Here is a 23,863-nt window from a genome sequence, read left to right as displayed (position 1 = left end):
GTTGCGTAAGATTAAAAAATAATTGATCTATTATTCTTTTAGAGTAAGTCTGATTTTTGTAAAGATCGAAATGAAAAGGAAATAATAATATTTACATTCTTTACGCATGCGTGAATTCTGTAAACATTAAAATGGCTGCAGTTGAGGAAGTAGTCTACCATGGAACTTGGAAGGTAAATACTAAATATAACAAATATTGATAACCAGCAATTGTATCTATATCTGTGCAGTTCGATTTTAATTGATTATAATATTAATGAGACTTTGTTTTAAAATAGTTGATCAAAATAGCAACAAAAAAAAATTCTTAAAATTAAAAAAAGAAATGTAAACAAAGATTTTTTTTATTTCAATAATATTATTTAATATTAATAATCAAATAATGAAATCAATATTGATTATATATAATAATAATAATATTGACAACATTTATTATCATTTAACATAGATCTAGTCTATGTAGAGTCTAGATCTAGGTTTAGCTTAATTCTAGAGTAGAGAATCTAAACCTAGATCTAGAATCTAGATCTAGGTCTACATCTAATGATCTATGATCTTTATAAAGTTTAAAACTTTAATAAAGTAAAGACAGTAAAGTATGCATGTTGATGTTTAAAAGAAGTGCTTAGCATGTACTCTGATATTAATATTGCTTACTCAAATTCACAGTCATAAATAACTAGGTCTTACTAGGTACAGTACTGAGTTAGAGGCTTGTTTCGTGATCACTGACACTGTCATTGGTGTTGGTTACAATTCATGGATATAATCATGACTTTGACTTTGATACATTTGCATCATGATCTATATTGTGTGTGAATATTTAATAAATTGACATTGCTTTGTATTCCATTGTTTCATAGTTCTAAATTCTAAATGATACATTTTAAATTAAACAATAGGTCTATAATCTATTTTTAATAAATATATCATTAAATGTATATAAATATACTCTGCACTGTCCAGAGGTAAAAATTTTGTCCTGTTTTTTAAGTGGGATAACTTATACTGGCTTGTATTTTGTTCTTGTTGTTTATTCTTATAATTGCTGTCCTGAACGATTTGATATGATATCTCAGTTTCCTAAGGTTTGATACACACACATCTTGAGCATTGTTCATAAAAGGTTAGCTGCTTCCCCAATTTTTGCTTTGTAGAGCAGCTGTCAGTATCAGTGTCCAGAATTTTGTTTGTCTCCAATGCCATTGCCACTTTATACAATTTTTTTTGACAACTTCATATTAGGAATTACCCGTGAACACTCTGACCCAATGGTTTCTGTGGTAATATTTCCTACAAATGAATTTACTGATTTCTTCAATATGGTTTTAGTAATGTCACTTACAGATGTAACACAGCTTCAGTCCTAAAAAAAAAAAAAGATAAAAAGTCATTGTATTATTTCAGTATTTTACTTTCTTTTTTTTTTTTTTGATATTTATTTTTAAGTTTCAATGTTTCTTGAATAAAGTGCAATCTTTTCAGCCATTTTAAATGCTGATATAAACCATTGGTCTGGCTGGGCTGATAGGGTGATATGGCCAGACAGTGCAGCTCCAGCTGATTCAAAGTGACTATACTACCCATGCTAGTTCATTGATTTCCTTCAGTCCATCCTGATCAGCCAGATAGGATCTCGACACAGGCACAATAGACTAAAGATACTTTGACTTCCGTTTTAATTTAAACCCCCCAAAAAAATATTTTTTTTTCTGGTCTGACTATAACATCATAAATTCTGAGCTACAGTAACTTCATTTTAGAAAAGAGATGGTTACTCTGAAAGTAAAAAAAAAAGTTTAGTTTTCTTTAACCGATTTGAAAATTATTTGTACAAAATATATTCTATTATGTATTTCAAAAATGCAGATAACAGAATGTGTCACTGTAGCTGGTGTTGTTGAAATAACTGGAATTGAAGGGCAAGTATTTAGTTGTCTTTATTAAATTTTACAAGTTTTATGTGTTTTTTCTTCTTCATCGTTCTCATTGTTATGTTGGAGTGTTCATATGACTAGACCAATACATGAGATGAACTGCGCAGTGGTTTCCAAATCAGGGAGCTCTCCATATAGTTTTCTTTCTATTGGGGTGATTTGGGGCCAATGTCTTATACAGGCCTCTTGGTAGAGAGAGCAGTTTTGGAGGACGTGGTCGGCATTTTCTGGTGATACTCCACATGGGCAGATTTCACTGGTTCCAATTTTGAGCTTCCGGAACATGTGTTGTCGCATTCTGTTGTGTCGGTCCTGAGTCGAAAGATTAGACGTTGGTCTTGTCGGGATAGCTTATAGTAAGCATCATCTTTCTTGTGATTTGGATGGGAGCTCGTCCATTTCTCATTTATTTTATCTACAATTAATTTCTTCATTTCTTCTGGATAGAGAGCAGAGTTTACTTGTGAGCTTGTTCTCCCACTCTTGGCGAGTGTGTCAGCCTTCTCATTTCCTGCTAGTTGTATGTGAGCTGGTATCCATTGAATGACAGTTTTTTTGCTGTTGTGGTTGAGCTTTGTGAGTGCTGTTCTGAGGTTTTTAATATAAGGGGAATCAGAGTTTTGCAGGCTTTGGAGGGTTGTTTTTGCGTCTGTTAGAAAGACAATCTGACTGTGAGGGGAACTTGGATGATTTGCTAGCATGGTAGCAGCTAGTGCTAGTGCTTCCCTTTCTGCTCTGTGACTGTCAGAGAGCTCTCCAGTTGCAAAGGATTTTTCTAGTTTTCCTCCATCTGGCCATTCGATAAGTATTCCAGCTCCTCCATTTGTGGTGGCTTTATGGGATGAGCCATCCGTGTAAACTCTGATCCACTGATTGCTAGGGTAATTGGTATGTAGAAAACAGTTCACTATTTCCTTGAGCTCTGTTAGTCTGTAATCAGATTTTCTTTTTATGTTTTCAATATGGTCCCTTATAGTAGGAAGAGGGCTTTCGTCCCAGGGTGGAGATTCATTATAGTGTATCGAGGATTCCAGAGTAATTTTTTCAAGTTGGTGTTTCTTTTTTAGGTTTAGAGATTCCTGTATGAAATTGGTCCTTTTGAGACGGTTTTTTGTGCCAGTTTTGTGGATTTTTGTTCTGAGTGGGTGCCTCTCCAAGGTTTCCAATTTTGTGAATTGGGAAATGATTTTTATTTCTCTTCTTTCATCCAGAGAGATCAGGGCAGCGGTTTCCTCCATAGCTCTTATGGGTGTTGTTTTGATTGCTCCTGTCATTATCCTTAGACCAATATTTTGAACCTTGTCTATTTTTCTAAGGTTGGTATGGGCTGCTGAGCCCCATGCTGTGGCACCATATTCTAGTACAGGTCTTACATAACTGGTATAGGTCTTTTTCAGGATGTTGTGATTTGCTCCCCAATCTGTGCCAGCTAATTTTTTCAAGAGGGATAGTCTCTGGATGCCTTTACTCTGTGTTTTATCTATTTGGTTTTTCCAGGTTAGTCTCGGGTCATAGGTGACTCCAAGATAAGTAGGGCTGTCATTTTTTTCTAAAGCTTCCTTATCTAATGTTAATTTTATTGTTTGTTGTTTTGTTGACAGTGAGAATATGGTATATGTTGTCTTTTTTGTGTTAATGGACATGCCCCAGTCTTTGGACCAATTATTGAGTTTATCAAGAGCATCTTGTAATCGAAATTTCGATGTTCCTACATATTCTTCTGTGCTAATTAAGGCAAGGTCATCTGCATACATGCTGCTCTTAACTTTTTTGGGTAGGTTTTGATTTAGATCGTTTATGAATATTAGGAAAAGTGTTGGGGATAGGACTCCTCCTTGGGGGACACCATTTTTTATACCCACTGTGTGGCTTCTTTGTCCTTGCATGCAAACTAAGGCTTTTCTATTATTTAGGTATTCCTTTATCCAGTTGTACATTCTGTGGGATATGTGATGCTGGATTAGCTTGAGCAAGAGACCTTGTTCCCAGACTTTGTCAAATGCTTTTTCTAAGTCAACCCACACAATTGTTGTTGGTTTCTTTTCTTGAAAGCCGTCTTCTATTTCTTGTGTGATGAAGGCAATTTGATCTTCTGTTGATCTGCCTTTTCTAAAGCCAGCCTGGGCTTCAGTGAGTAGGTTATTTGACTCAAGGATCCATGTCAGCCTTCTATTTATCACTCTTTCCATCAGTTTGCAGGTACAGCTAGTGAGGCTGATGGGACGGTAGCTATCCAGTTTATTTCTTGGCTTACCGTGCTTTAGTATAGGGATCATGATGGCTTTTTTCCAGATGTTTGGAATTCTGCCAGATTTCCAGCTAGCATTGAATAATTGTAGCAGTTTTCTTTTGGCTTGAGGACCCAAGTGAAGAAGCATGTCATTTGATATTTTGTCTGGGCCCGGGGCTTGTTTTGGTTTGAGGGCTTTTAGGGATTCATCTAGTTCCTTCATTTTAAGATTAGTGGTCATTCCCAAGGAGTAAGCTGGATTGTTTTCTTTAAATTTATCTTGGATTTCTGAGTTTACATCTTTATTTCTACTTTCATTAATTTGTATTTGTCCTACGCTTTGGAAAAACTTAATGAATTCATTTGCTGCTTCTTGGCCTTTCAGGGGTTTGTTGTCCTTTTCTATTACTATAGGAGTTGTTCTGTTTTCTTCCTGGTTGAGACATTTGGCTATACGCCAGAGTTTGTGGCCATCTCTATCTACGTTTAGTTGTTCTGTTTTTTCATGCCAACTTTTCCTCATGGCGGAAAGGTAATTTTTCCTGAAAACTGTGTTAGCTGCTTTTAGATTTATGTTATTTTCTATACAAGGGTTATTTTCTACTGTGTTTCTGGCTTCAATAGTGGCATTGTGGAGTTGTTGAAGGTGATCAGACCAGTTGGGGATATAATCTTTTCTTGCTCCTCTAGGAATTGATTCCTTAGCTGCTAGGAGTATTGCTTTGGAGAAAGCTGAGAATGACTTATTAACCTGATTTGATTTGCAGTGTATTGAAGTTGTATAAAGGTCTGTGAGCTTTGAGAATAGGTGCCAGTTGGCTTTTTTGTAGTTCCATCTGGGGATGGTGGAGTTTTCTGATATTTTGAAGGAGGTATCGATACTGATCAATATGGGTCTGTGGTCGCTGGTGGCTAGCTGGTCTGCAACTTCTCTAGTGCACTATTTGGATAAGTTGTCTGTTGCAAAGGCTAGATCTGGAGTGGTTGATGTTAGCCAGGCTCTTGAAAAAAAGGTTGGTTTGTCCTCAGGTTTATTTAGCAAGATAAGTCTGTTCTCTGCTTGCCATTCTTCAATTTCTTCTCCCCTGGCATTTAGGTCTGGGTATCCCCAGCTCTGAGAGTGACTATTCATATCTCCTAAGATTAGACAGTCTTCTTGGTCAGGTATTTGAATGTGGTCAATCTCTATTTCCTTGTCTGGTGGGAAGTAGCAGTTAAATAGATTAATATTTCCATCTGGGAGAATTAGCTTAGTTCCCATTATTTCTGATTCTGAGGAGTTGGGCATAGTTATGTCTGTGGTAGGGATATCATTTTTAATGAGGGTGAGGATTCCTCCTTTAGGTCTGATTTCTCTATCTTGTCTGATGCAGGTGTAGCCTCTAATGGAGAAACGAAGATTACTGTTCAAATGAGTTTCTTGGATGCAAGCTACATCAATTTCTTTCTCATGCAGAAATATTTTTAGAGCTTCTTTTTTCTTTTGGATGCCCTCTGCGTTCCATTGTAAGATTTTTAGACTTTTGGTCTTGGAGTGTTGGCCAGTAGTATTTACTTTCTTGTCCCTGCTCCTGGCTCCACAGGCAGAGATAGAAGAACCACCAGCTCGCTTGTGTGGGCTCCTTCGAGGCGGAGAGCCCGGCCCCCTACCTGCGCGGCAGGATTCCACAGGCAGGACGCCACATCTATTAGAATCGTTACTGAACTCCAACATAGATGAGGTTGCGTGTCAATGTGTTATGCGCCAGGAGGCCCATTGACTCCGACTTCAGCCTGCTTTTCTTTCTGGGTGTGCTCCCATAGCCTTTGATCATCCAAGATCATCTGCAAGGCAGCAGGTGTTTATTTTCGGAGTTTTCTCTCCTAGATGAACTGCTATCCCTAGCTAACGGGTTTCATCTACCCGGGTTTAGAGTTAGAGCGCCCTATACTCGCTTTTTGCAATCATTTCCCTGGATTTCTGAGATGTTTTTAGTAAATATTCTAACCACTGGAATACTTCACCTCATCCTTCATGACTGCAAACCAGTTGGTCCGCGGCTGTTTATTTGCTATTCACAGCTAACCCTTATATCTAAGGGTCTTTCCCCTATCCGCCACCTGGGGACGCGCTTGGTAGAAGGTGGTAGCTCCCCCAAGGTTTTATGTGTGAATACCAAGAATATACATTTATTGTATACTTCTGCTTAGGCAGACCCTACTTCTACTACAGCCCAACATAACCAACACCCTGTACGGCAGTGCTGAACAACTGAAGAAAACTGCAAACTAGTTTCCCTTGCCACAGTCTGCAGAAGAGCTCACAGCTCAGCAGCAATAAAGCTGGCTAGAAGAAGAAGAAGAATACTTCTGCTACTAGTCCAAATGTTAATATGTAATATAGGTTTGAAAATGTAGTTAGTAGATGAGTATAGTCATGCTAAGATAACTTTTGATTTATTGTATAGGTATGAAAATAATACATTTACTTTGTCGATAGATTCAGGTATTAGCTGTGAAACAGATTGTTTTATTTCTTATCTTGTGTTATATGAAGTGAGTGAACAAACAATCACTATTAATTTTTTATTTATGTGACCTAATTTCAGAACTGAATTTATATTGGATGAAAACGGTGATGTCTCCTGGCAAGTTCCAGATGAAGCAGAACCTCTTCCTTTCTTTAACTGTGAAACGTATGAGGTATAATAATGGTTTGAAAAAATTATTCATTATTTAACAAATTAGCATATTAATTTTAATTCTTTTTAAATTTATTTAATTTTTTCTCTATGTAAACATTGATTAAACAATATTTTTTCTTCACTTTTCTTTGTTAATTAAAACCAGATCTGTCCAGCTGCAGGGGTGGAGCCGGCTCTTTTGAAATTTATCGGAACATATGCTGGACATGTTGTTGAGTTTAAGGTGATCACATCTTTGTACTGTATAAACAAACTGAATGCGTCACAAAAATACTACTCAATATTGAAGAAAAGAAATAAAGTACTTTCCTTTTATCACAGATAAGAGGAACAAAAAAAGAGTTAACTTTAATAATTAACTCAGTCTATAATGTGTTAGTGTGTAATACATGGCATCTTTATCCCTTTTGATGTGCAGGTGAACATTTCGGATGACCTCATGCTGCTGACCTATGAAAAATGTTGTATCTTACAGTGTCAGAAGGTGAATATCTAGATCTATTTACTCCTCATTTAATTGCACAGAGATCAAAGTTCAATGAAATAAAATATTTGCGAAACACTTTTTTTAAACATAATTTGTTTTGTTTTATTTTGCGAAGGTTTCATCAGGTCCAAGAAAAGAGGATAAACCTTATTCTTTCTTAAATGCCCTTGAACATGGTTATTTTTCTGACGTCATTCTGCGGGCTGACACTGGAAAAGAGGTTGGGGAAGTTTTTTTTTTATATGAGCTTTTAAACATATTTGACATCGGCATTGTTAGAACATTAGGTTGAGGGAGTAGCTATTAGAATTTTATCTGATTGGCTTACTACTTACCTCATCTATCTCATCTCTTATCGTGATAAATTATTTGTAATTTTGTTTTCATTCTTGTAACTTAGAGACATCCTTCAGAATGAACCCATCAATCCCTTCAACACTATTTTACAATAAACATTTTCTCATCTCTCTCTAGTTCAAAGCACATTCGATAATCTTGAAGTTAAGTGCTCCCGAGTTGGACTGGACTGCCATAATAACACCACTGACTGGACTGCCAGAAGATGTTTTACAAACAACACTACACTATCTCTACGCAGAGTGTTTGCCACAGGGACTGTCAGAGACAACTGCCCAAAAGTGTATCAAAATGGTTGGAAAGATGCCAGGTTTTGTCAAGTTTGGACAGTTGTGTGAAACGTTTTTAAAAAACACAGCTCTTACACAGCGTAAGACTCTTACAAAGTATTTTCTTTTTCACGATTATTATTATTTTTTTTTTTGTGTGCATATATGTTAAATACGCATTGACGTGTTTGATTTATCCTATTGACTGCCAGCAGTGCAAATGGCAGCAACAGCCATAGTTGGGTACATGTCCATCAAGCCCTCTTTGCATCTTGTTCTACACATCTAATTATAAATCAGTACACTCACTTCTGCTCCTTCTTTTGTCCTTGACCTTAGTGCACAAAACTCAGTGCCTTAGTTGTCTTACTCAATTTTAGACTGTTTAATATTTTTTATCTTATTAGTATTTTAATATTAATTTTAGACTGTGTAGAATGTTTACTTTTTTTTTTCTAATTAGTATTTTAAATTTAAATTTTCGTTGTGCTAGTAAACTTGACTTGAAATGTTTGGTTGAAATCTAAATTTTTTTTATCCTCTCTCTGATTTTTCAAAACATTTATAAAACCCATTAAATTCGCTAGTGGAAATGTAAAACCCTTTCTGATTTTTACTACAAATTAGGTTTTTGTCTAGTGTAACTATACTGTGGTGAAGTGAAGCCTGAAACCATAACTAGACATAAAATGAAAATGCATTAAGAGTCTTAGAAAAGTTTTTTAAACATAAATGAATTAAACAGAAATCTAAACCTTTTCTGCTGGCAGAAATGAAAACACTGGTATCGGACATCCACGCCTGTGCTGATCGCATCAATGATATATTTGGCGGCACCGCAGGAGAGGAAGGTCATGAGACTGTAACACTAGAAGGAACAATGTGGTCCAACCCAGCTAAACTATGTTACAGTTTTAGGCAAGCGCTAAGGGAAGAGGCTATAGGCAAGTGCATCACATGACAAATACTTTCAGCACTTTCAGAATTTCTTCACAAAGCTTTATGCTTTTTCTTTTAATTTTTATAGACTTTGCATTGTCTAGACCAAACAAAGGACTTACATTCTTTTTTTTTTTAGGGCATATAGGTTCCATTGTTATTGATTTTAAAGCTTATACTATTTTTGGCTAACAGCACTCTATAAATTATTATTATTATTATTGATGTATACAGTTTATAATTTTTGTAAAATTATTTTTTCTTTGAAGCCTGCGCCAAATTGATTATTATGTGTGATTTGTTCTCGAAGAGAAAGTATGAATTGTCTAGAGAAGAAAGATATGAACTTATGAAATATGTGAAATCCAGGTATGTATTTGATCTATTGTATAGTATCTTGTTCATTGTATCTTGTGTTGTAGACTTAGTAGGACCTGTTCCATACATTTGTTTCATTGTTTCTTCATATTTAGAAGACATTCAATTTGTAATTCCCCAGGATTCCTATAATTATTATTTCATTAATTTGTAGACTGCATTGAATTATTGTTTCCTTACTTCTGCTAGCTGTCTCAACTGTATTTTATTTCCCAGAATTCCTATTTTTATGAAACAACTTCTAACTTTGCTCACCACCATTAAAGTTCATCTCCAAGCTCTGACTCAGAACCAGAGAACAGACATAGCTGCGTACCTGGTGCCAGAGGTCAGACATCTATATCTTAATTAAATGCTCTTAATGTACTCTCTATTAACATTGTCCAGTTCTGTTCTGACTGTCATCATTATCTTATACTTGTCTTTCTTCTATTACTTAGCCTTGTCTTTCTTTTAATGAATAACTTGTCTATATACAGATGGAGACTATTCTAGATACAATGTCTAGATTTGCCAATGAAACAAAAGTTGCTTTGGAGCAGGCCATCTCCACCAGCGCTAACAATGATAAGGGTGGGGCTGAAAAGGGAGCTAAGCCAGACAAACCTAAGAAAGGCGGAATAGGGGATGCCCTTGGTCGAACTCTAAAACATGTAAGAATTGTTAATTATGTGCTGTTAGCTTTTATGATCTGCTTTTCTTTGTATTTCGGTTAAATCACTGAATTTAGCCTGACATCATTTGTTTGTTAATATGAAACACCTGTTGTATAAGCATTGAGTCTCATGATATTATTAGGCTTACTTGTAAGAAGTTGTAACTGAAGTGACTGTAAAAACATCATTTTCTTCTAGAAGGTAGTGCCTGCAAAAGTATGTACTGGTGCCTATATGATGACTAGATTTTTTTTTTATCATAGCCTACTCAATTTAGGGGAGGGGGGCCCTCAATCCTATTCATAAACCCGGGTCCACAAGTACCTTGCTGTGCCATTTTTATGAGTAGTAGATTTCACGGGCAGGCAGTTTTATTAAAAGTGCAATAAAAGGGAATGGTGGGGTTATGGACAAAATATTATGTGAGTGATACAATTTTCAGGAAGCTATTTTTTAATAAAAGCACCCTCTCTAAATCATGTCAGAGCCTATCAAATATTTCAGTAAAGATCTGAAAAGCAGAAGAGAAGTAAATAAATAAAAATAAAGTCCCTTTTTCAGACCTTGCAGTCTATAAGGCAGATGAGGAAAATCTGTTTCTGTGGCCCATGGTTAACAAGGGCGTCATGTAGCCAGCACAACAACCAACCACCTTACCCCAACTAATGTCAGGTGCCCATTAGAGCTGGGTGGACTCAGAGGCGCCCTAAAGATCACTAGGATTTGAACCCAGGATATTCCATCACTTTTTACTTTAGATCCAATTTGATTGTGTGTTGGTTACTTTATCGACACTAAATATCTTACCAGAATTTGGATTAAAACAGGAACAATAGAATAACGCTCATTATTGTTTATGGTGGAAATGAAAAAGAAAGAAGAGAAAAAGTGTGTTACTCAGTACATTAGTTAGATATGATATGAAAGTTTGCCTCCAAATATTTCATGCTTTTGTTTTATAATTTAAATAAAGACAAAAATTAATTTCTTTCAGGCTTTGCATTTAAAAGAATTGAAGAAATTGCGTCACTTTCATGACAGAACCTCATCTAGTTTTCTACATCTACGTCAGAAAAGGTAACTGCGGTTTTCTAAGCAAAGAAAGTTGTCACATTTTTTTTTTACTCCTAGTAACACTAAACTAGTTCACTCAAGAGTCTTTGGTTCAATTTCCAAGTCCAGGCTGAGGTAACTGGAACTTAAAAAAAATACTACTGATCTTGTTTCATAACCCATTGATTAGACTGTGTGACTTGCTAGCAAGTTTTAACTCATTAATGTACTCAAGTCATAAAGTACAAAATTATTTTAAAAGAATTTTAAGCTTCTTTATAAATCCCATTCCTGTGCATAGAAGTGCTACAGTGAAAGAATGTTCAGTACTATCTTCTGTTGAATTTTGTATTTTTATTTTGAATGTTCTATGTCACCATCCCCAGAGATAACTTCAACATGAAAAGTCAACCTGACAAAGTGAGATCAGTGTCACAGTCTTTAATTCATTTGGTAGACGAGGTTAGTTCATCAGGTCATTGATACAATTATGATTTAACTAAGCCCAAAGCATGCTATATAAAATATCTTGCTGAGTACATTTGACATGTATGGAGTCTAAAGTAATAATAAAGTACCCCTTTCAAGCTATCTATGGGGCAAGTGGTTAATGAGGGTGTCATGTAGCCAGTATAACAACCAAATGCCCTTACTTTACAAGTACCAATTATAGAGTTGGGTGGACCCAGGGGCACCCTAAAAATCATGAAATTTAAAATTCCATTCTTCACAGAGATTGAAACCCTCTGGTCCTTGGTTCAGAAGTCAAGCACTTTACCACCCAGCTACCAGTTTTTTGGAGTCTGAACAACATAAAATGCATGCACTAAACAATTAGAATATATGTTATACCGGTATATGGCTTCAGAATAAATAATTATTAGAATGAATTTAAACTTATTTAATAATAGGTAAATGAGATGTAAGTATGCATAACAACAAAAAAAGAAATATTTAAATTGCAGATGAATTAGATATTTCTGTGACCTACAGAGAACAAGATATGATCATACTAGCGCAATGACCTTTACTTGACACTCCTGCCCAAAACATGTCAGATTCTGGGACATAGAGATTACAAATAGAGAAATCGTAGGATCCACCAGGACGCTATAATTGTCTAGTGTACACATGCTTTATAATTCTGTCATTTGTACCATTTATATATTGAAAATAAAAAAAAAAATTCTTGCTTCACATCCATTGATATTTTGTAACAGATTTGAATGTCCTTTGTTTTCAGTTTCCTTCTTTTGTGATCCGATTGAAAGAAATTATTTTTGCTCTAGATGAGAAAGTCACATGGAAGGAGTGGAAATATCTCTTTAAAATGGCCACCTCCAGAGTGGTGAGAAACAAATTTGCTTTGTTCATTGTCATTGGGCTGGTCTCGTTTGTTGTTTTTTCTTTATTTTATATTGCATGCTCATTTCTAATTGAAATAATCATTAGCTAACCTCTAGATAATACTTTTTGTTCTAGCCCTACTAGTTTAAATGTAGAGGCACTTAGACTTAGGTCCTCCGGTGCCATTCTGCCCATAGGGCAGTAAGCTCTCTCTATGGATAGAAGGCATCGTCTAAAAATTTTACTAATTTTTAGGCAGTTATGTAGCCGTTTTTTTATTTGTATTTCTATGTGTCAATGATACATGGGAATGATTCAGAAGTCTGGAAACAAAATTTTTGTAAAAGTCAATCGTTACACAAGAAACCAATGAACCTCATTCACCAATCATAAACAAACAACATTTAGCCGTGTGATTCTCTATCTCTTCTATACACATTAAGATCTAATTTTAATATACAATGGCTATCACGTGATAGTTTCTTTTCGTTGTTTTATTAATATTATCACATGACTATTTATTGTTGGTTTACGGTGGTTGGATGAGGTCCATTAAGACTTTTGTTTCAAATGTTTTATTTGGTAGCTAGAAATTAGAAATTAGCTTTAGAGACTTCTGCATGGGCCAACATAAAAAAAGTTATTGTCAAATTATATATTTATTTTCAATGACTTGTTTTCCTTGCAGTCATGGGGGCTGGCCAAGGTTCAGTTAAATAGGTCAGCTCTCCAGCCCATGATTGATGAAATGTGTGATATTGTCCGCAGCGAACAATTTGTTGCCTCCCTTGTTACATTGGGTCTAAAATCTCCGTCTGACAACACCCAACAGTCTACTTCTTCAAAGGATATATCAGCTAGTTCTAACAACAAGACATCAAAATATGCACAGGTATATAATAACATTTTACAACTAGTCTGTTTACTTACACATACAGACCTTCATAGCGCAAACTCAAGGACTTTTGTTAGAATAACAAACATTATGTGCATTCTAAAATTATCAGTTAGCTGTGGGAAAAAAAAGAAAAATGTAGGTCTATGATATTTTGTTGTATTTTTGCATTCCCCCCCCCCCCCCCTCCCCTGGCCAAATCCGAAATGTCGTCAAATGAAGTTTTGAAAACAATGTATATTATTGAAAACATTTTTTTTAACCAGATATACAGCTTAAAAGAAACATTTGCTACCCAGCCAGTTATTATCGGGAAACATGCTGAACAAAAACCTGAATGAATCGAAGCTTTAAAACAGTAGAGAAGGTTGATGTTAAGGTTATGCGCTAAAAGAATTATGAGATATCTCAGTGTAGACATTGTGTGACTTCATTTCAGAAGTCTCTTTATTGTTTGGCCTTCAGTTGGAGATATTTTTTTCTCACAACTTTTAGCATTATTATTGATTGATTATTTATTATCTCTTTAAACAAAATGTCACTTTCTGTTGGTTAGTTCAAACACAAGTATCTTCTTTATCTCATTGTGATTTGTATGTGTCTATTATTTAATCAATTTGGAAAGATGATATTCTGAGTATGCAGAGATAAAATGTTGATTGTGTCATTACCAACTTTTTGTGTGTCATTGCCAGTTGAACTGCATCGAGTCTCTTTGTGTTTCCCCAACTGCTGGACACAGTCTCACAGCCAAACGAGCTTTGGATTTGTTTCGTCAGGGCTATAACACAGACATGATTTTTGAAGTGGTCAATTTACAAGGTAAATCTCAAATGATTCAGTCTTGTCCTATAGTGAACAATTTGAATATTGAACTACATAGCAAACTTGCTCAATTTCTGAGCTCTCTTTAAGTTAAAAAAAAATCGAAGAAATTTTTTTCTTCATCTGGTATTTATACACCATACTAAACATATGTATTTGATTGCTAGTGTTAGACCCTGATTGCTAGTGTTAGTATCTGATTGCTAATGTAAGAGCTAGCTGATGCACTTATTCTACAGTCACATTATTTCTTTAATAGCACTGGACCATGGGTTAGTTTTCTTGAGGTCTCATATTAAGAGGTTTTCTTAATCACTCTCTGTTTGGGCTACATCCCCCTGTAGCCTTGACCTTACTAGGACGCAAGGGTAGTCAGGCTATTAACCTATAGCAAATGAAGGCTGGCTTTGGAGCATTGTAGGCTGAAAGTCAGTGGTTAGACCCCACTGTTCTCTGGCAAACTCCTGCACCCACCAGTCCCCAAATTGCCTTAATGATCTGACCTTTTGGATCAAGTCAGAAAAGAAGAGCGGCGAGTACAGGCATTTGGAAAACCCAGTTCTCACCAATTTACAGCCCAGTTCTCACCAATTTACAGCCTGGTTCTCACAAATGTACTGCCCATTTCTCACCAATTTACAGCCTAGTTCTCACAAATTTACAGCCCAGTTCTCACAAATTTACAGCCCAGTTCTCACAAATTTACAGCCTAGTTCTCACCAATTTACAGCCCAGTTCTCATCAATTCACAGCCTAGTTCTCACCAATTCACAGCCTAGTTCTCACAAATTTACAGCCAGGCTTTCATCCCAGCAATGAAAGAGGTATACCCCTCTCAAAATTGCAAAAGGAAAGATAATCTCTTGAGAGGTCAAATGTCACAGACAGATAGTGCTCTCTTCTTGACGTCTTCCTTTAGAAAATCCCCATGAGGTCCAATTTTGCCCTTGATGTTTATTTTGTTAACCTGCCTTCTTTTTTCTTCCACCTGGTGCTGGTGCTCTGCAGGAGAGTAGGTTTTTTTTAAGAATAAGAACAGTTTATATAGCTGAATTGAATCAAATTGAAACACTTCATCTCCTGAAAGGTTTAGAGACAAAGAAAAAAGTGGCCACTAATTTGTTTGACTTTGTTTACAGAAGGTGGGGACATCATCATTGACCACACGGCGAACTATATAGAAGATGGCGCTGGTGCTGAGTCTGAGAGATGTTCAGGAGATGTAATGAGAAGAAGTTCTGAGGACTCGTTGAAGGAAGTTTATGAGATCAGGGCACACAGGGTCATAGTAGCGGCACATTGTGATTGGTTTCGGAGGGCTTTACTTAGTGGAATGAAAGAAGCTATTGACAGGTTGGTGGATTTAGTCTTACAACTATTTGTGTATTGATTATGTATCCTGTGACTATGTATCCTGTGACTATGTATCCTGTGACTATGTATCCTGTGACTATGTATCCTGTGATTGTGTATCCTGTGACTATGTATCCTGTGATTGTGTATCCTGTGATTGTGTATCCTGTGACTATGTATCATGTGATTGTGTATCATGTGATTGTGTATCATGTGATTGTGTATCCTGTGATTGTTTATCCTGTGATTAATTTATTCAGTGGTGTGTTGTATGTGTTATGATTGTATTGTGATGACATTTTGTGTGTGTTTAATCTTAATTTTGTTTTCCACACATTCAAATGTTGTCCATCAAGTTTCCTTTGTGTAAGAGAGACTTACTCTGTTTGTTTGTTTAGAAAAATTGTTGTTCATGATATGCAACCAGAAATATTCACAAGATTTTTAGAAGCTCTGTATTCATCGCATTTGGACACAAGTGGATTGACCACAGAACAACTAGCAGATCTAATGACCCTGTGTGATAGATATGAGGTTAGTCTATTAGTCTATTGAGTTGCTTGGATAATTTAAGCATTTAATGCAGACATTAGAATTCCTACATTGCACTCCTGAAATAGTAGTTTTTTTAACTTTAATTATTGGTATCTAATGTTGGTGTATTTATGTTTTAACTTTGAATGTTGACTTGTTATATTTTATCTTCTAATGTTAATGTGTTTAGGTCCTGTCTTCTAATGCTTATGTGTTTATGTCCTATATTGTAATGTTGGTGTGTTTATGTTTTATTTTTCTTAAGTTGGTGTGTTTATATTTTATCATCTACTGTTTGTGTGTTTACGTCAGATGGACAATTTGAAACACCTATGTGAACATGAATTAAAACAACATTTGAATGAAGATAATGCACTGTGCCTTCTGAACCTTGCTGATCATCTCAACACCAGACATTTGAGAGTAAGTACTTTGTTATTATGTCTATACCCACATCTATTATAACCAGGAGATCAGAAAGTGATAGAAAATAAAATTAAACACCATCAGGTAAACCTTGCTTTTATGATGGTGATGACTTATCAGAGTGGTGTAATGGTATATATTGAATGCTATGAATTTTGAACCTTATTTTGATTCCAGTAATTAAGGTAGGTCAGTTCCTAGTAATTATTTAACAAATGGTGAAACTTCCCATAACTTGTGAGACTTTCACTTTATAGGTTCACTAAATTTACTTTGAAATTCTTTTTTCCTGCAAACATTCAACATGGAACATTACTCATGGATCTATTTCATAAATTTGAGCATTTGTTGAAATATATTTATGTCCTGGCAGAAAAGTAAAGATTTTATTTTAATGGTTAAAAGTGTACCAGACAGAAAATCTTTTTCTTACTGTTTTAATTTTCTTCTTTTACTGTGTAATCCCTCTGATCTCCCTTTTTTTTTCTAAAACAATTTTTTTTGTAAGATCAGGTTTGGTTATTTATGCTTTAAAGAACACTTTAAAAGTGTCTTAATGAAGTAGCCTTTTACTTAATGAAGTAGCTGTTTACTTAATGAAGTACCCGTTTACTTATGAAGTATCCTTTTACTTAATGAAGTAGCCTTTTATTTAATGAAGTATCCTTTACTTTGCTCGTACAGGACTCTGCCTTGAATTATGTCATAACACATGAAGAAATCAGAAAGAGTGAAATCTTTGACGACTTGCCTGACTACCTGAAGGAGGAGTTGGAGGAAGCCATCATATGGCAAGGGTAAAGTTGAAAACTTGTCTTATTTGAAACTCAGAGACCTGTCCTCTTGCTGTTGTCCAGGTGTATGCTGCCATGTATGAGACTAGTGTCTTGTTTGAGTTATGTCTTGGGTTAAGAAAGTAAGGTTCAACCTGTTTCAATCTCAGACAACTGTCCTCTTGCTGTTGTCCATGTGTACGTTGCCATGTCATGTATGAGACTAGTGTCTTGCTTGAGTTGTGTCTAGAGTTAAGAAAGTAAGGTTCAATCTCAGACAACTGTCCTCTTGCTGTTGTCCATGTGTACATTGTCATGTATGAGACTAGTGTCTTGAATTTTGTATAGTGTCTAGAAAGTGAGCTTCAACTTATTTACAAATGTTTTTTTAACAGGTTGGAGCCTAAAAGGACAACAGCCAGGGGCCACAACTTAGGGACACCCAGTTCAACATCGAGCATGAGCGAAGTGGATGAGTTGGTAGCTAATATTGATAGGGTAAGTTCAAGATAAATAACATTGATTTCATATATACCAACAGAATTGGTTTTGTTATCCTGAGAGTGTTTAAAATTTTATATCCTTAATTAGGTCCTTTGCTAAAATTTTCAAACTAACAAAGGCTAAAATGTTATATTTTTATAACTACTTGGATAGCTTAGTGGCTAAAAAGTCTGCATTCCATCTGGGAGACTCAAGTTCAAATTCAGACTACCTTTTTTTTTTTTCAAATTGCTTTTGAAAAGAAAGCTTTTCCTATATCCCCCCCCCCCCCCCCAACTTGCTCCCCTCTAGCTGGTCCACAAAAAGTAATGGGATCATAGTGCACTGAGAATGCCATAAGCATGGGAGGAAATGAAAATACTAAGATTGTTTCAGCAGAATTTAAAGATAAAGTCAAATAAAATAATTTAATTCTGATGTAAAGCTTTAATCAAACTCTGTATATATATTTATCAACTATAAAGGAATCTTTGTTATGGATCGGGTAATTAACATTGTCTGAATCATTTTTTCCATAAATTATTTTTTTCTTCTACAAACTACAGTGGCTTACATCAGTGATCACAAATAATGTGTAATAGTTGAAGACTAAGAAGACTAATATAATAAACTAGTCGACCGGTGGCTATTTTGCAGGGTCGGCCTTAGTGCACCACAACATATGCGATCTCAGTGGGACCTGCACTGTCATAGGTGTAAATTATTAAATTAAACCATTTTATAACTTATAACAGATGTTCTGCAGCCTCCTGATTTACCAGGAGCTGAAATTACAAAATATATGAAAAAGTCCTGGAAATCTCCAGAAATTATTAAAATCTTTTGAAAACTCATATAAATCTCCTGAAATATATAGACAAAAATTGTCATTTTGGGGTGTCATTCAATATGAAAAACGCCAATCCTACGTGCGATAAAAAAAAAACAGCATTATGCAATACCCGAAATTTTTGAATCTAGTGAAAGAAGCCTCTCACGCCTCAAACTAATGAAGAATTACTTGAGGTCAGCAATTCTCGTAGATAGATTGAAACATTTGGTAATTCTTGCTATTAAGCGTGATCTATGTAGGAAATAAAATTTTTATGATATACTGTATGACTTCGCTACATGCAAGACTCGTAAAGTAGTTCTGTACGTAGTAAAGAATGAATAAAATGCAAAGACGAATTTCTTTTCTAATACAAACTCTTAAATTTCACTTATTATCCATATCCTTTCCCAAACTTGGCCCCCCGAAATTCGTTTCGCATAGGGCCTGCTATTTAGTGACGGGTGAATACAGAGTAGATTACTTGTTCTCCTCCCCTTCCCCCTTTTTTTTTTCCGCTAAAACTATGTGGGGTAGAAATAAAAAAGAGTGATCTTTTCATGACTTCTTGATCACAACGGTTAAGTTCATCCCTGCTATTCTTCCCCCTTCTTTTTTTTTTGTAGGGTAACTCTAGAAATAAAAGAGTGATCTTTCCTTTACTTTTTGTCCAAATTCTTGAACCATGAAGAGAATTATATATATATAGATAGTAAAGAAAGAGAAATAAAAACACTTACATTACAATGCACTAAAAAGAAGAAAAAAAAAGCTTTGTGGGTGTTACGAGCAGATGAGACTCTTAATTATACACCAATAGACTCATATATATTTAGTAGATGATGAAGACTTTAATAATATATCAACAATAACTTCATTTACATTCCTCCATTTTGGATTCTTCTTCTCTCTAACCCTTTCAACATGCATTCGCATCATTCCACATTCACACTATGCTGCGCACGTAACAATGGGTGAATTTCAATTGAACTCCTACCCCCACAGAGATACAACATTGTAAACCCAGATGATTGGTCATTACACTTTGTAGTCTATGCATTCATATCTTGAACATTGCACCATATCCTTCACATACTTTACCAATAGATGTTGTTTTTTTTGTCGTAAATGAAAAAAAACTTTATGTAAACCACCAGCAGACAACATGTTTGTTTAGCGAGATGCAGGAAAATATGCAGGTCACAACTGGGTTTGCATAGTTATGTGAATCACTGCATGCATCCTTAATCTACGAAGACATATCCATTAAATGATTTAACAGTAGTTCATATTTAAAACGAATCTTCAACTTTTTTGTTCCTTTACATTATTTCTATTGTAATTACAGTTTTAGATTTAACAGTGTAACTCATGCTAGAGGATTATAATGTAGTAGGACTTGACTTGTTGACTTTCAACTCTTTGTGATATATTAACAATTTTATTATTAAAAAAAATTGATTTTCAGGGTTTGGACTTGTCCACCTCCAGTTCATCTGAAGACTTACCTTTTGTTGAGGATGCTTCCAGGCTTGAGTCGTGCATCCAAGACCTGATGGTGATATTAGGGGACAGCACCCCTCGGGAAGAACTGACCCGAATAGCCTTAGCAGCTGACTATGATATCAACAGAGCTCTCAATTTCTTTTTCGCCTCGTGATATTGGCCAATGTTTTCCTATTCTTTGTAGCTCACTCCCCCTTGCACTTTGTGCCATAGGACTTGTGATATCTTTTTTTCTTTCTTTGAAACAAACAATTTTATTTTCAGCACATTCTGTGGATTGAAATGATTTGGACTTCAAACAATTTTATTTTCAGCACATTCTGTGGATTGAAATGATTTGGACTTCAAACAATTTTATTTTCAGCACATTCTGTCGATTGAAATGATTTGGACTTCAAAACAATTTCACATTGAAATGATGCACTTTTATTTATTACCCGACCCAGATATTATGTGCATGCAACATTCAAGTTCTCTCTCGACTGTTTTCATGTCTGAACATTACTAACTACAAACTTGTAGCTTCATTTCTTAACTGTGTCTGGCACCAGCAGCTCAGTCTGTGTTGAGTTAAAGAATAAACTCTTATCAATAACAATTTAACTCACTGACCTCCCCCCTTTCTTTTATTATTTTTTTTTTAGATAAAACTTAAAGCTTATAATTTTAAGCGACTATTAATGATTACAAACTATATTGACATAAATCACTTGTAGAAACAAGTTTCTATTGTTATAAAGTAATTTGCTATTTACAAAGTGTTTATTGTTTTTGTTCCTGTTGAATTGGATCTTATCTACACTCACTGTCATGTAATTTCATTTAAAACTACTAGGACATTCTTTTTTTTTTATACCTATTTATGTTGACTGGCCCAATTTGTCTAGAAGAACAAGAAGTCTTTCTGGACTATATACAATGTTTGTTATTGATGTTAATAAAACTAACATTGTGGGTTGCTGCCGCAGTACAAGTGTAGGAAGTCAACATCTCTATTCACATATCAGATTTTATGTTGAGTTTGTATAAACATTTGAAACTGTTTTTGTTTCAGAACTTTTGACATTGGAATCTTCTAGACTAAAACATTTGTGTTTTGTTATTTAATTTTGTTTTGTTTTAACTTGGCAAAGTGTTTTGGAATTAATTTTGTTAACTTCAAGAAAAATGTGTTTAGTTGCTAGTTGAACAAGCTGGAAATCTGACATCCTGTTTCCATATCACTTAGCAATCTTTTTTTTTTTTTTGTCTTTCATTAGCTGTCCACCAGCTTTTAGGTTAAAGGTTATGCTGGATCAGTATAATTGCGTGTGTTCAACTCCAGTGACCAAATGTCAATTTTAAGTTCTGTGGTAGGGTGTGTTGGGGGAGGTGGTCTTTAAAAAAACTTATTTTTAGTTTAACTAATTGACTAGGTCAATAAGGGCTCAAAGAACAAGGTGCTACTTTCTATTTTTTGTTCAGGTGTCCTGGGTAGACCATGAGTCTATGTTGAAGTGTTGTATGTTGTGTATTCAGAACCCAACTTCTAGTCTTTGAACTCCCCAGTCCCTCAACCTTACACCCAGGAACAGTTTCAGCTCATTGTGTATTTTGTTTAGGTCAGTGCCTAGCAAAGTGTTGTTTTTTTTTTTTAAACTTTACCTCTTCTAAGTCTTCTGTGCTGGAGGGTGAAGATGTATTTACAACACATGGAATACTAAACATTTTTTGCATATCATTATAATAATCATAACCTTTGACCTGTATGAGTGCTGTGATGTAATTAGATGATATTTAATTGTTGGAAGACTTGTATTACATTTTGACATTGGAGAGACACAGCAGAGAAGCTACTGAGACACAAAGCTAGTCTTCAGACACAGGCATTTCGGAGACAAAGACATTTTGGAGATACACATTTAAAAAAACATTGTATTGAGACATAAAGACATGATAGAAACACTTACAGAGACATTGTTAAGACACACACAGACATTTGGAAAAGAAATAGACACACATTGATATAGTGGAGACAATACATGGACTGTAGTCAAACATGGACATTGTTGAGAGACAGAATACATTGTAATGGCATATTTTAAACATTAGGTCACACATTGACACTGTGAAGACATAGTTTAAACATTAGGTCACACATTGACACTGTGAAGACATAGTTTAAACAGTAGGTCACACATTGACACTGTGAAGACATAGTTTAAACATTAGGTCACACATTGACACTGTGAAGACATAGTTTAAACAGTAGGCCACACATTGACACTGTGAAGACATAGTTTAAACAGTAGGTCACACATTGACACTGTGAAGACATATTTTAAACATTAGGGCACACCTTGAAACAGTGAAGACATTTTAAACAGTAGGTCACACATTGACACTGTGAAGACATATTTTAAACATTAGGTCACACATTGACACTGTGAAGACATATTTTAAACATTAGGTCACACATTGACACTGTGAAGACATATTTTAAACAGTAGGTCACACATTGACACTGTGAAGACATATTTTAAACAGTAGGTCACACATTGACATTGTGAAGACATATTTTAAACATTAGGTCACACATTGACACTGTGAAGACATATTTTAAACATTAGGTCACACATTGACACTGTGAAGACATTTTAAACAGTAGGTCACACATTGACACTGTGAAGACATATTTTAAACAGTAGGTCACACATTGACACTGTGAAGACATATTTTAAACAGTAGGTCACACATTGACACTGTGAAGACATATTTTAAACATTAGGTCACACATTGACATTTGTAAGTAGTCTGTGGTTGTCAAGAAAAGAATGGGCAAGGTATCATTACAGAGATGTTCTACAATTTATGTTTGGGTTTTATATCTCTAGTAAAACTGTGTTGGGAAAGGTGTTACAATCTGTTGTGAAACTGTGTGTTTGATTTACATGTACATCAACATTAGGGGATCTAGTGAAATAATCCATACAATTATTTTGTAAGCTTCCTAACATATCAACTAAAATTTGAATTCAAAATGTTTTTGAGTCATAAGGCCAATGTCTAGCCTTTTAAGTGAGATTGAATGCTGCCAAACAAAGTTGTTTACATTTTTTAATGCAACCTAGCAGCCAATGTGAACATGTTTTTAAGTGTAACTGGGGGGGGGGGGGTATTTAATCTTCACCAATTTTAATTTCAAACTGTATTAGTTTAGATTTTATTTAGGCAGGTATGTAACCTTCTAATGACTAGTTTGTCTTTGATATACAGGTGTGTGTCTATTTAACACAATTGATATTTAACAATCTGTTGATAACTGAACAGAGAGATCTGGGCTAGTTAGCCTAGCACCTAGTGCTGGTCTTGTTGAGTGACCATCATTAGACTGACCAGTTGAAATAAAGAAAAGATTTCTTGAAAACACTTAGTTCTTTTGTTATTTTTTTTTTACATAGACGTTTGGTGTTATTCAATTATCTATTGACAATTTTGTTTCAATGTCTGTAATGTTATGTATGGTTTGTTAAATTGTCATAAACTTCCTAATTTCATAAGTTAAGTTGCTAGACATTTTCTGGTCCAAGTTGTCAATGATAAGTTGGCTTTTGGGACCAATGATAATCAAGGCCAGCATAATGTGAATGGTGTTACATGAACATTACCCTACAATGTTGGATAACATTAGAAGAGAGATCAGTCTCTAACATTTCAGGCTGAAACAAGATTTGAACTATGAACGTGTTAGTTTCAGATCTGACTTCAATTCATTGGACAGAAGCAATTGTTTTTAAAACATTACATCACCTCCTACTCTCTTAAAAAAAAGTAAAAGTTCCACTTTCAGACTTTGTGGTCTATAGGGCAGATGATGTAAAGGTCATCTTTTCATGTGGCCTACAGTAAACGATGTCGTG

At 35.1% G+C, this 23,863-nt stretch overlaps 1 protein-coding gene across 2 annotated transcripts; it reads left to right on the top strand.

Moving 5' to 3' along the window:
- The first annotated feature begins 54 nt into the window (after positions 1 to 54).
- On the top strand, positions 55 to 23,372 carry LOC106065613 (uncharacterized). 2 transcript variants are annotated; one of them, XR_008776703.1, is made up of 23 exons: positions 55 to 173; positions 1,870 to 1,922; positions 6,756 to 6,849; positions 6,997 to 7,074; positions 7,270 to 7,335; positions 7,454 to 7,558; positions 7,813 to 8,065; positions 8,735 to 8,908; positions 9,173 to 9,272; positions 9,498 to 9,609; positions 9,761 to 9,934; positions 10,932 to 11,014; positions 11,377 to 11,452; positions 12,234 to 12,338; positions 13,026 to 13,229; positions 13,928 to 14,054; positions 15,197 to 15,410; positions 15,809 to 15,944; positions 16,257 to 16,367; positions 17,055 to 17,167; positions 17,539 to 17,641; positions 19,927 to 22,573; positions 22,612 to 23,372. XR_008776703.1 is itself a non-coding variant. In XM_056021652.1 (22 exons), exons 1-22 carry the CDS (start codon positions 132 to 134, stop codon positions 20,116 to 20,118), a joined length of 2,715 nt encoding a protein of 904 aa, XP_055877627.1. In that variant the 5' UTR covers positions 55 to 131; the 3' UTR covers positions 20,119 to 23,372. The 2 variants fall into 2 exon arrangements, 1 of the variants encoding a protein (XP_055877627.1); XM_056021652.1 differs by having other exon boundaries at positions 19,927 to 23,372.
- The last annotated feature ends 491 nt before the right edge of the window (positions 23,373 to 23,863 follow it).

Source organism: Biomphalaria glabrata, chromosome 2, assembly GCF_947242115.1.
Source record: "Biomphalaria glabrata chromosome 2, xgBioGlab47.1, whole genome shotgun sequence".
Taxonomy (NCBI): Eukaryota; Metazoa; Mollusca; class Gastropoda; family Planorbidae; genus Biomphalaria; species Biomphalaria glabrata.
The sequence above is the reverse complement of the archived record's forward strand: the minus strand, read 5'-3'. Positions and strand labels throughout refer to the sequence as shown.

Bases quoted from the DNA above. Each gene is read 5' to 3' on its own strand.
- LOC106065613 (XM_056021652.1), top strand. From the start codon at position 132: ATGGCTGCAGTTGAGGAAGTAGTCTACCATGGAACTTGGAAG. The intron at 7,559-7,812 runs GTTGGGGAAGTT...ATCTCTCTCTAG, and splicing joins GGGCTGACACTGGAAAAGAG to TTCAAAGCACATTCGATAAT. The intron at 17,642-19,926 runs GTAAGTTCAAGA...ATTGATTTTCAG, and splicing joins TGGTAGCTAATATTGATAGG to GGTTTGGACTTGTCCACCTC.